Source organism: Pseudochaenichthys georgianus, chromosome 13 (genome assembly GCF_902827115.2).
Source record: "Pseudochaenichthys georgianus chromosome 13, fPseGeo1.2, whole genome shotgun sequence".
NCBI lineage: Eukaryota > Metazoa > Chordata > Actinopteri > Perciformes > Channichthyidae > Pseudochaenichthys > Pseudochaenichthys georgianus.
Genome location: NC_047515.1, coordinates 36,722,932 through 36,741,691, shown reverse-complemented (window position 1 = coordinate 36,741,691; position 18,760 = coordinate 36,722,932). Strand labels below are relative to the sequence as shown.

At 40.8% G+C, this 18,760-nt stretch overlaps 1 protein-coding gene across 1 annotated transcript in view; it reads left to right on the top strand.

Moving 5' to 3' along the window:
- Positions 1-18,760, top strand: part of LOC117457717 (cell adhesion molecule DSCAM-like) — a 152,977-nt gene that overhangs the window by 124,784 nt on the left and 9,433 nt on the right. The window contains 12 exon segments of the mRNA XM_034097933.2: positions 1,869-2,024; positions 2,642-2,775; positions 2,931-3,084; positions 4,383-4,500; positions 5,299-5,465; positions 5,749-5,847; positions 10,674-10,862; positions 11,944-12,234; positions 14,400-14,576; positions 15,634-15,664; positions 15,911-16,026; positions 16,727-16,876. Coding sequence (XP_033953824.1) covers positions 1,869-2,024; positions 2,642-2,775; positions 2,931-3,084; positions 4,383-4,500; positions 5,299-5,465; positions 5,749-5,847; positions 10,674-10,862; positions 11,944-12,234; positions 14,400-14,576; positions 15,634-15,664; positions 15,911-16,026; positions 16,727-16,876 — 1,782 coding nt within the window.

The following is an 18,760-nucleotide window of genomic DNA, read 5'->3' as shown; positions in this document are numbered from 1 at the left end:
CATCTACATTACTCATTACTGCTCGTTTATTATTGCTGTTGCTGGTTGTGGTTCTTCCACTAGGGGGAGCTGTGGTATTGCCAGACTGTTAAATGGTGTTGTGAGTAAGAGAGGTGGTGCAACTCTTTATTTTGTATCATTATTCAAGCTGCCTTTTGTGTTTTTCCTTCATATTATTTTGCGAAATATAAATAATAATTTCATGGTAAATGACCAAAAGCATTGTATCTGAGTCGGGGACGACTGAAGCAAATCCACCTCTTAACTATTGAATGATTGTCTTTATTGAACAGGGACCATGCATACAAATACATTTACCTCGAAAGAAGACTAAATGATATATGCCAGATTTAAGCTAATATGCAGGTACACACATAACGAACAACAACAAATATAAATATTTAAAAAATCAACAATATATACCACTGTACATTACTATTCTATAAAAACCCAAATTACAGTCAAATGAATTAAAAGAAAGTCTATTTATGTTTATCTGACTTTTCATTATTTAAGTGTAATTTTCACACATTTATTTGCACTTCTATATATTCGATCCACAGTTAAATGTATTTACTTGATGAACAACATCTACTGTTTCCACAATGGAAGGATAAGAGGTTAATATGTTTCTGATGCTGACCAACAGAGGAAGGTCTGCATTGCACAGAAGGAAAACTGTATATGTGCTTCCTGTGTTTCCCCCTGCATTGTGAACCCTGCTGCAGTGTGGCTGCTCTCTCTCCATCAATAATGCACTCTGCAATAACTCAGTGAGGCCCAGCTCTGAGTGACAGGACACAGGGGAGCAGAGGAGAGGGATGAGAGCAATAATGAAAAATAAATTCCTTTAAAATGTGTTTTTTAGTTGGTTTTGTAACTGATTCGGCGGAGCAGTGCTTCATATCTTAACCCTTAGATGCACGAGTGGCTGGACCCTGTACTCTTCCATAAGTGGGTCAAAAAGGACCCGTATTAGAATAATGTGTTTTTATGCCATTTTGGTTAAGAAAAATCACTTGTATAATATTTAGTATTATATTTTGGTTCACACTAGAAATATTTTATATTGAACTTTTCACTATTTATCATTTTAGAAAAAATGTTTACATGTTGAAAAAAAACCTTTTGAACATATTGATGCAAAGATCTCCGCTATTCTGAGACCCTCACAGTATTCCAGTCCCCTTTCAAAACTCATCTCTTCTCCTGTCTACTCATAGCCCACCCCCCATCAATCCATGCCGGTTGATCAAGTTTAATAGTCCTATACCCCCCACCCTAACCTTCCCTTATATTGTAAAGCGATTTTGAGTCCTTGAAAAGCCCTATACAAATATAATGTATTATTATTATTATTATTATTATTATTATTATACTGACAGGTTTCAGATCTTGCTGTGTAAAATAATCTTCCTGAGAGGTGTCACTTGTGATGTAGTCTGTGTGGTCTGCAGTGAATGTATTCCTGACAGCAACAGGTGATAAGAATCAAAGGTTCCCATAGGAAATGAATGCGGGTAATTTTTGACCCACGTATGGAAGCTTGGGGTAGAAATACAAAAACTACAATTTCTTAAAATCAAAATCAAAAATTTGAATGGCATGATATCCAAAACATGTTTTTTGAGGAATCGCTGGAATATGAAATGATAAAATGTTTTAATAAAAAAGATACTTCAAGAAAACCACCTCAGCGGGTCAAAAAATACCCACTTATGCATCTAAGGGTTACAAACAAGTATTTATACATTGATTGCAACAGGAAACCAAAAGATGTTTAACACTGAATTCTTGATTAACTCTTGATTTAGTATTCTAGAAATCGTGATACCTATGTCATTAACACGTCTCCTCTCCTGTTTCAGAGCTTGGGGAGATCAGGAATGTGACGACCAATCAGCCGTCTCTGGAGCTGGACGGGTTGGAGAAGTACACCAACTACAGCATCCAGGTGTTAGCCTTCACCAACGCCGGAGACGGAGTCCGCAGCGAACAGATCTACGTCCGCACCAAAGAGGATGGTAAGAGCACAGTGGTGCAGTGTTCATTTCGTCAACGAAAACTATGACGGAAAATGTTCGTCCACGACCTTTTTTCCATGACTAAGACGAGACGATGACGAGCTAAAAATAGATTCTTGATAATAAAAACTATGACGAAATGTATATTTAGTTTGCGTTGACGAGACGAGACAGGACTAAGGTGTTAATGGTGGACTATCAGACAGTCAAAATGCAGGATATTTTCCCCCAATTGTCCGTCTTGTCTGTCAAAATGCCTCCCTGTCATTGGTTGATTTAGTTGGGATTCTGGGAGTCTGCACACGTCACTCACATTACACAAGTAAAGTGTAAAATTAGCGAATTGTTGCTTTACGAATTTCAACACCTTGATTCCAATTTCAGATACCTGTATTTGTAACTGAATTATTTTAAGAGAGAAAACATTTTGAATAAAAGTTTACTGTAATGATCTTCCATCGACTTCCAAGCAACGTTTTGAGTTGTCCTGTTAATCAAGGAAAAGAAGAAAAGTTGTAGCATCAAAGTATAATTGAAGTATCAAAACTAGTAAGTACTCATCATGCAGATTGGACATTTTTGGAATTGTTTGTTATTAATTGGTGTCTTCCTCTCAGTTCCCGGTCCTCCAGCGGGGGTGAAGGCCGCGGCCGCCAGCGGCTCCGTGGTGTTTGTCTCCTGGCTGCCTCCGCTCAAACTCAACGGCATCATCAGGAAATACATCGTCTTCTGCTCCAACCTGCATCCTATGGTAAGAGCAGTTTTACACCAAGAGATTACCAGGGATTAGTTTTAATTCTGGTTTTAAAAGCCAGTCTAAGGATCTGTGCCCACATGGCATTCCTCTGGACTTCCCTGCTGCCTCACACTGACACATTATTCTCTCCTCCCCCGTCTTTTTTACAGGTGATGAGTGAGTTTGAGGCGTCTCCAGATGCATATTTCTACAGGATCCCCAATCTGGCTCGAAACAGACAGTACAGTATCTGGGTGGTGGCGGTGACGGCTGCTGGTCATGGCAACAACAGTGACAAGATCACCGTGGAGCCTCTGGCCAAAGGTGCTCTATCTTTAACACAACAATAACCTTTGATATTGTTGCCGTCTATCGAGTTTTGACCACTTAATGTACGTTTCATGTAAATGGTATAATGTTTGTCACATGAGGCTGGCTTCCTGTTTGTGGCGCTAGGACTATGACTCAATATCGCTATGTAGATGTCCTCAGGGTTATCAAGCATGAGACATTAGGGGCGGATTGGACTATGCACAGTGGAGTTTCTTGTACATCATTGAAAAGATTTTGACAAACACTGGCGTAAAATGGCCGTCATGGACATTGTTCCATCTAATCTGCATGAATGCTGGAGTCACGTAGTATTTAAACTGCAGTCTTCATAATCGACAACTTGATCTAGTGATCCAAGCATACAAAACAAATAAGCAAAACATTTAAAAACAAGAAATAGGTTGTTTTCTGTTTGAACAGAAAGGAAATACAGCTGGAGATTACAAGGCATATTTAAACAAAGGATAACCACGTCTGGAAAAATATATGCCTTTCACTTTCTTCCAAGTTTCCTCAAATGTATTCTCCTGAAGCCTCGTGGAGAAAGTGATTCCGTCTATTACAAAGATTCCATATATAACATCATACCAGTCATCTCCTGAGGGCATTTCAATCAGGAGAGATGGGTTTGATGTAAGAAAACTAAGAATACATTATTTATTGCCAGGAATACACAAATTAATGTAATGGAGTTTTGGCGATTAGGCCTCGTTGTGCAGGAGTATCATTCGGGAGGGGAGAACCGATCCGATGAAACCCCCCGGGGTCTAGACACTGGTGGTGAATGGATAGTTGGGTTCGGTCTGAAGGGGCGTGGCTTAGCTTGACCCTGGATTCAGAGGGACGGGAGGTGAAAAAGGGGTGGAGGAGGGTTGCGTCGAGTCACCTGAAATGATGGTGATATGATAGGCTTGTGAGAATAGAGTGAAGTGATTGGTTAAGCTGGGGAGTGACGCCCCCGATCACTTATTGAGAGGAGAGAGAGTAGTAACATAGAAATAGTAAATGGATTAGTAAAGACGGTCTTCCTGGTTGAACTTGCGCTGAGCTTCATTTCTGGTTTCAGCCATTTCCTTGTGGTTGCTTTTCTTGCAGCTAAACTCTCCAAATATGTGTTTAGTTTAGTTTGTGGGTATTAAATGCAGAAAGGTTAGCAGTAACCTACTCAAAAAGGTGATGCTAATGAGTCTTTAAATATGTATTGTCATTGAGGTATAAATACATAATTCAAAACCTGTCTTGGTACCAAGGTCCCCAAAGTCATGTGTGTGTCTCTGTGTGTGTTTTAGCTCCAGCCAGGATTCTGACCTTCAACGGGACAGTGACCACTCCCTGGATGAAGGACATTGTTTTACCGTGCAAGGCTGTTGGAGACCCTCCTCCCACCATCAAGTGGATCAAGGGGAAGTAAGTCATCATGGCCCGTTTCTCATCTATGATCTACGCATCCTCATCACTGCCCAACATTTATAGAATACAACTTGTTGAGCTGGGTAAAACATAATTAAACATGAAATGAACAGAAATGCATACAGGTTAAGAGGAGATTGTATTTTCTGCTCTGGAAAAGTTCTTTTGGTCAATCTTTATTTTCTTTTAAAGTGGCATATCTATGGCACTCAATTCCAGCAACAATAAGAGAACAAGCCAGATTCAGTTGATCTATTTCACTGTAGAGCTCTCTGTCTGTCTGTACTGCTTTAACCTGTAGCTGTCTGTCTTGATTTTTAATATGTATCGTTATTAACTTGTTATTTGAAAAAAAAAATGTTTTTTAACTGACTGTACAAAATGTGTCAACGGATGAAAATAGCCTCTCTCAGGGGCTTTACATGTGAGAGAGGCTATTTTCATCCATTTCGGGACAGTGTGACAGGGGCTTAAAGAAATGCAGCTACTTCCTGTCACCATGTACCTTAACGGAATTGTTGTAAAAGCATGATGAAGATTTTTTAAACTTTATTTAACATCATTTTCCACAACAACATCCAAAAAAAGCACAACCCATCCCACAACACGACTTTCAGAAAACAAAAAAGTCTAATAGTTACAGGTGCATACAAAAGACAGGATTCAACATATTAAAACTGACATTAAAATATACAATAAATAAAAAACCGAGTTTAATATCAAACGTTATCAACAAATAATAAAATAAAGAAAAGACCTTTGGTAACCAAGTACATTAATAATCTCTGTCTCCAGCACTAACGGCACTCCCACACTCGTCCTTGTGGATGGTCGCCGTAGTGTCCATGGCAACGGCAGCTTCATCATCCGCACGGTGAAAGCAGAGGATTCTGGGAACTACAGCTGCGTTGCCAGCAACAACTGGGGATCCGACGAGATTACACTCAACCTGCAGGTCCAAGGCAAGTAGAGCGCACATCCAGGAGACATTAATAACCTGTTTTACTGTATTCAACTATATTTGTTGGCCCCAAAGGCTTCAGAGCACAAAGGTTTTCTGCCCCCCAAACATTAATTTAGCTACCTAAAGTAAAAATAAAACACAGTGAACAAACAGCCTGAACAAATGTCACTGAGTGTTTCCAAACTGTACTCACCATATTGTTTGTTATGGATAGAAAAGCAGAAAAATGAGGCGGTTTAAATCTGAATTTTAACCAGGAAGTTATCTTTGTTTTTCCTCAGTGCCTCCTGACCAGCCACGCCTCACTGTTACCAAGACAACCACCACATCAATCACGTTGTCATGGATACCTGGAGACAACGGAGGAAGCTCCATCAGAGGTGAGAGACACACAGAGATAGTTTGGTAGAGTTAGTCTGTTTCATAATTGTAAATGTTATGTCAGTATATTTGAAATGAATAGGTTAGCAACGTTAGCTAGTTAGCTTACAGCAGATCTTCCATAACATCAAAATGAATCGTGTGATCCGTTGTTAAAGGTCTCCTATCATGCAAAATGCACGTTTTGTATGTCTTTTATACATAAATATGTGTCCCCGCCCGGTGTGTCGGGGAACTCACGCAGCGTCAGAAAATAAAACCCTCTCTCTTTTCCTCCGTACCCAAATCTCTAAAAACGGGGCTACAACGGAGCTGATCCAGATTTGCGTCCGATATGACGTAATATCTGAAATGTGGGCTGGCTTTACACCCACGGGCCACGGCCCAATCAGAAAGGTTGCTATCAGAAACAATGCCCGACTGTTTTGGACGTAATATGGTCGGTGCATGTTTACATTAGCATCGCTAACACTCAGAGCTAACCTGTACTGGAGAGCATGTGTGTGAAGAAGCAGGAAATAAAAAGGAACTCACCTTGTGGTATAACCGGCAAGAGAGAAAGCCTTTGAGCTCCAGACTGTTTCAGAGAGAATCCTTGATAATCCATGATATGGCGTTTCATCACGGCAGTATCTGCCAGTATCTGCCAGTAGAAGTATTGTCATACTGATATTCTGTACACACTGTGAAGACCACTGAGACAAATGTAACATTTGTGATATTGGGCTATATAAATAAACATTGATTGATAGAATCCAGTGATGTACCTGAACGCGTTCAATGAACGATCGTTCATGAACGCGTTCATATTTTGGGCGAACGTGAACTGAACGTACTGTATTTCCGCTAGATGAACGTAATTGAGAACGCGTTCATTCTCAGCGCTGTATAACGGCGTTCAAAAGTGCGTTCATTCTCAGCACTGTATTATAACGGCGTTCAAAAGTGTGCCAGATTTCATGTGCCTTTCAGCCGAAAACCCAGTTAAAACACACCGTAAACAGGCTTCAAAAGCTGCCTGTGACGCGTACGCGCCTGTCACCCCTAGCTGTCGCACTAAAATATAAATATACTAAATATATCAGACTCCTCACAACAAACAATGTGGAACCGCGGAACCGGCGAGCATTGAATGAATGAATGAATTCATTAGTATGGACGAAGCCGAGAGCAGAGCTCTGCAGCAGCACTCGCTCAGAGTGAGACTCTACGGCAGGGGTGGGGAACCTCCGGCCTCCGGGCCGTATACGGCCCTGCGAGACAATTTGGTACGGCCCTCGAGGTAATTTATAAACACACGCAAAAAATAAAAAAATTAAAGAAATCTAGACCGCAAAAAAATTAAACAAGCGAGTGCCTGTTTTTCCTGGCCAAGGTCAGGGTCCTTGAACACAACACGAGCCTAACGTGTCATCACGTGGTATATGTCTCGACTGACAGGGGTGCAGTTCTGACGGAGAGCACCAGAACGCCACTCCAGCACTTCAGAAATGGCAGTACCGATAAGTCCATACACATGCCGCAGTTTCTGCGTGTCTGTGTCTCTAGCTGAAAGCCCAGTGGCGATCTGCTCATCAGTCATACTGATCAGACAGTCAATAACTGTGTTGTTATCATTAGCATCTGGTTAGCTAGCTATGCTAACGAATATAAGAAGCTTTGTCTACAACCAGTGAGGTAAAGGCACATCTTTATATGATCATTATAGTTATAAAAAAAACAAGAGAATAAAGTAAACAGGTATAAAATACTATATGACAGTTATTAATAAAGAAGAATACAGTTTCAAAGGGGAGTGATTTGTCAAATATCCATAAATTAAAAGAAAATCTGCTTACAGTTGTGTTTGGGTGTTGAGAGATGTGTCCATAGATCTCCTAATGTTGCTCTCATAGTGCAAACAATCTTGCCAGGGGAGCATACCCCCCGGACCCCCCTTGAGGAGGTTAGGTCCCCCCCACTTAAATCATGTTCACATGGATAGGATACTAAATACATTTGCACACATCTTGTGTCCATATCTTTCTGTGTGGGTGGTCATGCCACACCGTGCACGTGCATGCATACGCGAGTCATGGTGAGATATCTGGATTAGGAGGTTGCTTTTTCTTTGAACAGAATGAAATGAATGAGCTGTGATTTTAGTTTTTTTAAGCAGAGGTCAATAACTTGTACGGCCCTCTGAGGATATTGTAAAAATTTAAATGGCCCATTAACATCGTACAGGAGACAAATAATAGCTCGCAGCAACGTATTGAAAAAATAACTATGAACTATAAATTAGTTCATTTTTGAAACCATGAACTTTAGTTCAAAATTTTGAATTATGAACTATGAACTGAACTAGTTCATTTTAAAATGTGTGAACTGTGAACTGAACTAGTTCATGTAGAAAGTGAACTTTCCCAACACTGGTAGAATCTCCCGCATGAGCTCAGCCCCCTCCTTTTTTAACAGGAAGTGAAATAGAGGGATATGAGGCGTGGCTAGAATGGGTGATCTGTTTGGTATTTTGAGCAAAACACTTCATCGACATGTTTTTTATATATTTGTATATATCTGAGACCTATGCTATTGCCTAGAAATAGCATGATAGGTGACCTTTAAAATAAGCTGAAACATTTTAAGTAGGTTTCCAACAACGATGACAGTTTATATGTAAACAATTCAATAATGCCCGAACGTCAACAAGCTCTCCGGTCCCAGTTATGTGCGTCACTTTTTAGTGTCCCCTGGTTGGCGTTGTGATCTAAGCTCCTTGTTTTTATATTTGCATTGTTTCTGAAACTGCAGCACGTTTCTCCGAATGGAAAATGTTTGAGTCCTTGTGGTTTGCACCTGTTGGCCACTGTACATATAAGTGTATATTGCATTGACAAACTATTACATAAAAATTCCCTCAATTGTTCAGTAATGAAACCGAATAATATTATCATGTAATACGAGAATACTTAGAAAGAGCCATCCTGCATCCCGAGTCCTATTCTCCTTTAGGTACATGTTGATGGTAATACTTCTCTACTTGGAGGACTTTCACTTGCATGTAGTATTCTGAGGACATTCTACTTTTAGGAAACTCACTGTCATCTATCATTGCAGTAAACAATTTAATCACAACCTAATGTGATGTACAAGTACACAAACGTGCTTCTACGACATCCATTATCCTTTATATACAAGCAATCACCTCCCTTCAGCTCCCAGTGCCCCCCCCCCCCTCCTTTCCTCTGGTCTAACATCCTGTTTCTCATTACGTGGTGGTTGGAGCAGAATACTCAAGTGCTAAAAGGTAGATTAAAAAGCAGCAGGGAAGATTAGGTCTGTTTTAAGGGAGAGATTAAAGCGCTCCATCTTAAAGAAAGCGCAATCACACTGAGACTATTTGTGGTGATTTATCACATCTGCTGGCGTGTTAGAGCTGCAGTCACTGTACAAGCTCTTCATGAAGCCTTCTGTGTGATATTTGTTTTGCTTCCCTGCTCACAGCGTCATCCATCAACAAAATAAATACACCTACGCCTACACAGCGTCTATTTATAGCCGGGCTTGTAGGGAAGGCAATGCTGGTCCAAAACTTTAGTCATCAAACTAAGTAGGGGATAATGTGCTTGGTCAATAATGAAAGAAACAAAACACCAACAGGGTGATCAGTCTGTCACCTCTTCATACTAAATAACCAACGACTTGACTCACAATATTGATTTAAAAGTGATCGTGTTCTGAAAAAATAGTCCGTTCTGTTTTATAGTCTCTCTTCTTCTGTTGTTCCCGTTAGTTTACTTCCTTTCTGTCTTCTTCTTGTGATTTCTCTGACGTCTCTTGTTCGATCCGTCTCTTCTTTACTGGGGACAGTTCAGCCACCATGAATCAAAAGTTTCTCCACAAATATCAAAAATAAATATTCAGTATTCCACTGTGTTTTCTGATGGAGGAACATTAATGTTTGTCAGACATAGTACATGCAAGTCATATTTTTTGCCAAGCTCCAGAAAGCCGTTAGCAAACTGAATACTATAACATCTTCTACCATAAAAATGATACGTGATCAGTATGTTTTAGAGTCATGAAACACACTGATATATTAAGGCACATGTTCCTTGGTGACTCCCACGGGATCTAAGAATAGCAAAGTTATCTCTCCATTTTACAGCCAACACTTTTATATCCTGCTGAATTACAGTTTCGCAGTGGCTACAGATTTGTATTCTTAGTCTCACTTTAGTCTAAACTAAATGTCTCACATTGAAATCAAAATGATACATGTATTCATAAATAAGTATCTGCAGAGGCAATAATAGACTTCTGCAATTATTTACATTTGTTTATATAAGAAGGGACAATGCATATTAATAAACATGAGCCTTGAGTCCATCTTGTAAATGTAAATGTGAACTATAAAGGTTATTTTGAACTGCAGGTTGATGGCATTTAAGAAGCCCAATGGTGCTTTTTGGGGTTTGCCCTTTCCTGTAGTGTGTTATAACAGTGTTTGTATGTGTACTGTATGTAGCATTACAGTATATAGTCCCTTTTAAAAGATAACATCCTACTTTTATTCAATTCTTTGAGGTAAACAAAGACAACATCTAATGGAAACCACACCAAACACATCAAACACATAAGCACAATTGAAGCTAAATTACAGCTCAATTAAAAGCATATTTAAACAAACCCATAAGCACACACCAGACATAAAAGCTAAGATAACAACTAACAGGCACAGACAAGTAGAAAGATAATGATACAACCCGAACTACACCGACATGCCAAGACATCATTTTTAGTATGCTTTCCTGTATAATGACTTTCAAATGTTCTGTCCCAGGCTACATCCTGCAGTACTCAGAGGACAACAGCGAGCAGTGGGGCAGTTTTCCCATCAGCCCCAGCGAGCGCTCGTACCGCCTGGAGAACCTGAAGTGCGGCACCTGGTATAAATTCACCCTGACGGCCCAGAATGCAGTGGGGCCGGGGCACATCAGTGAGATCATTGAAGCAAAGACCCATGGGAAAGGTAGGGAGATGAATTTGTCTGAATGCAGAGCTGTGATCACATCTAAAGCCATTCATTCATGGGAGTCATGCAAACATATACGAATTACAGATAAAAGTCTGAGGGAATATTTTACTTTCTCAGGCACAGAAATCGTATTGACAGTTTTTATTGATCCTAAAAACTCATAACTCAAAGACTTTTAAAACCCAATAAATAGTGGCACATTTCAGGAGGGAACTTGTTATTTCCCTCTGCAACACACATTCCTTCTTGCTACTATTCATTTATTTGTGACTCTCTTTATGGCCACAAACAGCTTTATTTTGGTCCACTGAGACAATGATGATCATCTTTTACAAGTGGCTTGATCCTCTTGTCGGTGGTGGAACGTTCCAAATCCACTTAATCCAGGAGGTTAGTAGGAATGTGGAGTTTTCACAGCTACAAAGAAATGGCCCTGGAGACAGACATCAGTGTGGCGCATAGAGGGTTATATTGGGCGTGACACTTGTTAGCAACCGTCGTTTTTAAATCCACCAGTGCGGTATTTACTGACATATTTTACGTCGTAGAACAAAACGTTAAAATGTCTTCAGCTTGTGTAAACCACAGACCTTATTTCAGAGAAAACAAAAACACATTCAAAAAGCCATAGAGTGCCACAGTGACGCGTCCTAAAACCCGGAAGTAAGCTGCGCATGGGTTCCTTCGACAAAACAGCAATGCATTTTCTCCATAGGACTTTGGAAAATAGCTCGTAATAAGGTTTGTGGTTGAAACACATTTAAGAGACGGATCACGTTTTGTTCAGTCGGATAATATCCACATGTCTATCCTACTTTTATAATTTTCAAATCATAAATCTAGTCGATAGATTTATGATCCTATGGAGAAATTGCATTGCTTTTTTGTCGAAGGAACCCATGCGCAGCTTACTTCCGGGTTTTAGGACGCGTCACTGTGACACTCCATTGACTTCAAGACCAGGGAACAGGAAGTGTCGTTTCAGGGTTTCATGACTCATGACTGCACCGATCTAACAGAGCACTTCTATATCAAATAAGAGCTCACTATAACACTGTCTCTATCTCCTCCTCAGAGCCGCAGTTTGCCAAAGATCATGAACTCTTCACCAGCATTAACTCCACCCGGGCCCGGCTCAATCTGGTGGGCTGGAACAACGGCGGCTGTCCGATCACCTCCTTCATCCTGGAGTACCGCGCCGTGGACCTGGCCACCTGGACCACGGCGCAGCGCACCTCGCTCACCAAGAGCTACGTCCTGTACGACCTGCAGGAGGCCACCTGGTACGAGCTGCAGATGAAGGTCACCAACAGCGCCGGCTCAGCGGAAAAGAGGATCACCTTCGCTACTCTCAACGCCGATGGAAGTGAGTTTGGATTAAACGGATTGTCACAGAGCTGCACTGATTACCAGGATCACTGCATCAGAGTGGAGGAGCAGTTTAAGTAGCAACTCAGGGGGTAAAACTCAGGGTCATTTCAGAATGTTTAAAGGCCGAATGTATCTGTCTAGTTAGTTAACTCATAACGATAATGATATCATCTATTTATAACCGTAAATGTAGGGTTAGGGTTATATTTTGTTAAAAGAAAATATATATATGTTAATAATTTAGTTTTTGGGAGAAGGGGTGGGATTAAATTAAGTGTAAACTTCTTCCCACCCCTTTTCAGATGTGTAATTAGGTAGATCATTTGTTTATATATCATAAAGTCAATAATATTTTTGTTTATTAATTTGATACTGCTTAAGTTTGTATCAGAATTCTCATGTTTCATTTCATTATTATAATTTTTTATTATTGTTTTACACGTTCGAAATAAATCACATCAAATCAAAAATCCAAAAATAACAGGAATTATATGATACAAGAAAAAAGTATAAAAAACAAGGAAAAGAGTTTCTTAATTTGCGCTTTAATTTGCGCTCTTATTTCGCATTAGCTTTGTTACGACTCGAACAGCACCATTAATGCAGCTGTTGTGCAACATGAAGTGCCACTCTGCCTTCAGTGTGGGCTTTGACATGATTTGTTGTTAGGAGAGTTGTGTCAGCCTTTGAGCAGATTGACAGGTATTGTGTCGATAAGCTGAGTAAGATAACAGGGACAGTCTTCAGATTCTCCACGGCCAGTGTGTGTCTGCAGATTGTGTCAGACACACACAAAGGGAGTGTCTGAGCTGTAAGGAGAGGAGGTTATGAAAGCTCTGTGGTACACTCCACACATTTCCTTTGAAGGGTTTTGCTGTGACGAGTAAGCTGCCTGTGTGTGTGTGTGTGTGTGTGTGTGTGTGTGTGTGTGTGTGTGTGTGTGTGTGCGTGTGTGTGTGTGTGTGTGTGTGTGTGTGTGTGTGTGTGTGTGTGTGTGTGTGCGTGCGTGCGTGCGTGCGTGCGTGCGTGCGTGCGTGCGTGCGTGCGTGCGTGCGGGCGGGTGGGTGGGTGTGTGTGTGGATTATCCCAGCAGACTATAAGCAGTCTCTAAACCCGGTGCCCGTGCTTTGATTAGCCACAGTCTTTTCTATAATATCTTAGGATAAAGAAAACATTGCAAAGTGAAATTACAGAGAGGGGAAAGCATTCTTCTGTACGGCTACTGACGTAATATTTTGAATCCAGGACTTTTACATATAATAGATAAACCATAGTTATGTAACTTTTGTATTTAATGGTCTTCATGACTGAAGTACCTAAAGTCAGAGTACGCCTAAACGCACATATCAATATCATACAGTATATATATGAAATGACTCGATTATGACATCACAGCTGGTAAAGGTGGAGCAAATGTTATTCACTTTATAAACTGCTGCTGGATATCTGAATTTATAATAATATGTTTATTGTTGATTTATATTTTGTATTAGCTAATAATCTGAATCTGTAAAAAGCTGTCGGGTTAATGTAGTGGAGTAAAAAGTACAATATTGTCTGCTAAAATGCAGTGGAGTATAAGTTTAGAGTAGCATACAATAGAAATGGAAAGTAAAAAAACAAGTACTTCAAAATTGAACTTCAGTACTTAAAACATGTGTTTATCCTGTATACATACTGCATGGAGTGTGTATTTGCCATTCCTACCATTAACACAGCGTAACATCAATGCATACTGTAGATGCCTACTAACACTTCAGTTAGTGGCAAATCGAATAACTGAAATACTTTTTTAATATGTTTACTGCAGCCACAACTGCTTCTTTAATTGTGTACACCAACTAGAAGAAATACAGCCTTAGGGATTTCCTCCTTCTGCACATTAAAACCATGCGTGTGGAAAATCAATATTCAAATGTCATTGCATTAAGGATGTTTCTCCCTTTACATATGTTTGACTTACAGTTGTTTTAACAGTGTTTATGGTGATGCATGCATAATAGTATTTGGTGTTGCATAGAATAAGCAAAGCATTAGATCTGAACAAATGTTGCACATAAAATAAATACTATGTCACACCATATCTCCCAAGTAGACAAAAAGAAGAGTAAACTCCAGATGATGACGATGCTGTTATCTGATTATATATTTATTTCCCAGGTACCATCCCCCCCCTGCTGAAAACAGGAGACCCCATCTCAGACAACATGTCGGGCAGCGGCGGTCTGAAGATGGTGGTCACCCTCACGTCTGCCCTGGTGGTGGCCGTGCTCGTCTTCATCATGCTCATGGTGCTGAAGAGGAGGCGGAGGGAGCAGAGGCTCAAGAGGCTCAGAGGTGGGTCCAAGATCAAAGTACATATTGTATTGTATGAGAAAACTGAAAAATGCACTTTGAGTAACAAAAAGAAAACAGGTGCTGCATCACAGCCAGAATAATAATATATGTTTTTTAAATATTTTGCTAGTTATATTTTTCATTAGTTTTACCAAAATAACTTGATTTAATTGTATTTAAAATAACTTTTCCAAAGAAATAAATCCTTCGATTCTGTCTGTTCAGTTTCTGTTTGAATGTGAAGGGTTAAATGAAAGAAGCTGGTCTCTGCGAAGTGAAGACAGGAGCTGATTGGTGGTCCTGCTGTAAATTCACAGAGGGCCCGTAGTAGTAATAGGTAGTAGTAGTAGTAGTAATAGGTAGTAGTAGTAGTAGTAGTAGTAGTAGTAGTAGTAGTAGTAGTAGTAGGCCCGTAGTAACTGAACGAGAGAGTAATGTCAAATGACGCTTGACCAATCATATCTTCCCTCTAAATGGGTGGGTTTTATTATCGCGGACTTTATGACAAGTTCCGCCCGCTGTGAAGCTTTTCTTATTTCCATAGCAACAACAACTTCCTGTCAACAGCGTAAACTCGCCTTCAAAATAAAAGCATACCAAATTACACTTAAGACATACAACTGCAACGAAAGTAACAAACACAATGCAATATCCTTTTCAATTTCAAAGAACACAAATTGGGTTATTTACAGGTGTTGTGTTGTGTGTTGAGGGTCGCTTTCATTGATGCGTTTTGCACCCCGGGCCGTTTTTTTGATATTCCGCTGAAGTATACGCTGTGACGTAATAACAATTTTTGGTGGGGGTCAGAGGGCCTAGGTATAAAAGTCATGGCTCGCCACTTTTCAAATCAAAAGAGAGGCTAAACTTTTCTTCAGTATTCAAGAGACTTCAGCAGTTTTGTGTTCAGGTCAAAGTCCTCCCTGTTCATTTTCTCTTCAACATGCCTTCGTTGCCTTTTTCTAAGCTGGATTGTGATTGTACATTATTTCCACCGCTGTAGCTTATCAGCAAGGACAGTACTATGGTATTCACTAACTCTTTGCTGACTTCACAGATGCCAAGAGCCTGGCAGAAATGCTGATGAGGTACGTATGCTTAATTTTAATGTATGCCCGCTGTTTTTCTTTAAGGGGTTGAACATAAATCACAATGTAGCCCGGAGTTACAGTACCTATCTGTAAATATCTAATATCCAGCACTTAGGGTACGCTGTCCCTCTTGCCTTCTCACAGCTGCTTATCAACTTAAATGGAATTGAATTAGCATTTCTGCAACACAATGCAGAATAACACAGCTGAAAAGTAATGAAATGTTCTCATTAATCTCCTCAGTAAGAACACTCGCACTCCAGACACGGTGAACAAGCAGCAGCAGACGTTACGGATGCACATCGATATCCCCCGAGCCCAGCTGCTCATCGAGGAGCGGGACACCATGGAGACAATCGGTAAGAGCCTGACAAATAATGTGCATCGGGTACCATATTATTAATGCTTATGATTCAATTAGATGACACGTTATTGTTATTGCACATAGTATAGTACAAGCACGACAAAACCAGAAAGTTTAAAGAGTAACTAATGTTACAGTAGATACTTTATTTTCCATGAATCAGTCTTTAAACACTGCCAGAGCCCATACCATGTTCCCTTTAGTGTTTACTTCCTGTTTGTCTTCTCCTGCTGTTCGCTTAAACTTTTACTTCCTGTTTGTCATCTTCTGTAGATTTCTCTGACATCCAGCCAAAGTTTCCTGCTCCCCACAAATATAAAAATAAATGTATAAAAGGTATTTCACAGTGTTTTCTGATACATAAAAACGAATATATTTGTTAGCAAACGATCAAATTAGTTGAGGTCTTTCTGCAGATTGATCAGAGCATCCTCCTTAGCAACGGTCTGCTAGTGAAAATTAGCAGACCACAGAATGTTTGTAAATTGACCAATCAGAATTGAGTATTCAACCAAACCGGAAGGTGCAGGGTTTAATTATTATATGAGTTGTAATGCATATTGAATACAGTAAAGTATGTGAGTAGGATAGTGCTGAGTTAGAAAGTTCACGGTTAGGTTATGATGTTGACGTTTTGTGTTTTCTGCTTTACTTCCTGTTGTTCCTTCTCCTAACCTCTTCTCCGTGTGTCTCAGATGACAGGTCCACTGTGCTGTTGACAGACAATGACTTCGGGGAGACGAACAAGCAGAAGTCGTCCACGGTGACGCACACGGTCCACTACCAGTCTCTGTCCCAGGCCACCGGGCCGCTGGTGGACGTGTCCGACGCCAGGCCCGGAACCAGTGAGTCCCACCACCGTCAGTGCCCAACATTTATTACTTTACTACTAACACCACTGTTGTGCTACTAACATAATGTTGGAAATGTTTGTGGTCTTTTTGTTTGATGAAGAAAAGTTTCTCAGCACCCATGGCATTTTATTGCACATTTATCTGAACTACATGAGAGATAGAGAGTTTTTCTAACAAGCCTTAACTTAGTGTATCAAGAGAGAGTTCTGGAGACACAGCAGCCGCTCTGCAGAAACGCCTCTGGGCTTCTGCTGCTCGAGCTGCACTGAAGCGGAACAGATGAAGAGTAGCAACCTCTCTGCCTCTTCTTGACACGTCCTCACCTGAATGCCCTGCTCCACCTGGCCAGCTGGACCTGAGAGCACGCACACGCACACACACATTCACACACACACACACACACACACACACACACACACACACACACACACACACACACACACACACACACACACACACACACACACACACACACACACACACACACACACACACACACACACACACACACACACACACACACACTCTCACACACACACACACACACACACACACACACACACACACACACACACACACGAACACACACACACACACAGATTAGTAGTGCAATGAAATGATTTTGTGCAAACAGTGCAGAAAGTAGATTTCCCCCTACAGTACATATTGGCTGAGACAAATACCAGGTTATCTTTTGCTTACTGAATGTTAAACATTACTTTTAAAGTAAAGTTGCAAACCCCTTCAACAATCAGCCAAAAAGGAGCCTTTTTTATTGACATGCCAAGCTTTTTAGGTCTGTTTTGAACAGCCACCACCAACAGTAAGCAAACGCATCAGGTCATCAGTACGCTGGCGTGCAAACGTCCCATAACACTTACATTAGGAGAAGAATGTTGCCGATTCAGAAAACGATGTAAATATAAAAACACAAATGTGCCAAAACACATGCAAATGAAAAAAACATCTTCGCCAACTTGACGAAACATCCGCAGCATTGACTAAAAGCGCTGCAAGAAACGGAAACCAGGGGACAACAAGTGACGCATATAGCTGGGACCGGTGCGCTCGGCGACGTTCAGGGTTAGCTAACCTCATATCGTCAGGAATCATGTGATCAAATTGTTCAAATAGTCCGATAAAACTTACATTTCAGGTAAGTTTCCAACAACAGTGACAAGTGGCCAACTTGGCCAGAGCGTCAACAAGCCACCAGTCGCAGCTGTGTGCATCACTTTGAAGTGTCCCCTGCTTTCCGTTGTGTTTGGAGCTGCTTGCAACACTATGTGTTTGCAGCGTTTTTGTATTTTTTTTTTTTTCCTTTTTCCAATACGATGCCATCATTCTGAGACGCACGCACGCACACAGGCACGCACACACACACACACACACACACACACACACACACACACACACACACACACACACACACACACACACACACACACACACACACACACACACACACACACACACACACACACACACACACACACACACACACGCACACACGGCTCAGTATTATACAAACACATATACCATACACAGAACAATATCACAGACACATGCATTACAACACAATATAGTGATTGTTTTGTATAGCCTGGCCAGTGGGGTATGAACCCAGACGCCTCCATCACGTCCTCCCTCCATCCTGCTGATAGGATTACTGAGTGACCTCCTACAGTTACCAGCACCATTCTTCTCTGCACAGATCCAGTCCCAGCCTTTTCTAAAGGGTCTGGATCTATGTGGCCCGTCGCAGCCGCCTGTCTGGGTCAGGCTGAATATGATACTATTTATATGTCTATACGGAGACAGTGAGATCTTAAGATGGACGGTAACGTCACCGCAGCGAGCTGAGGGATGGTCCTA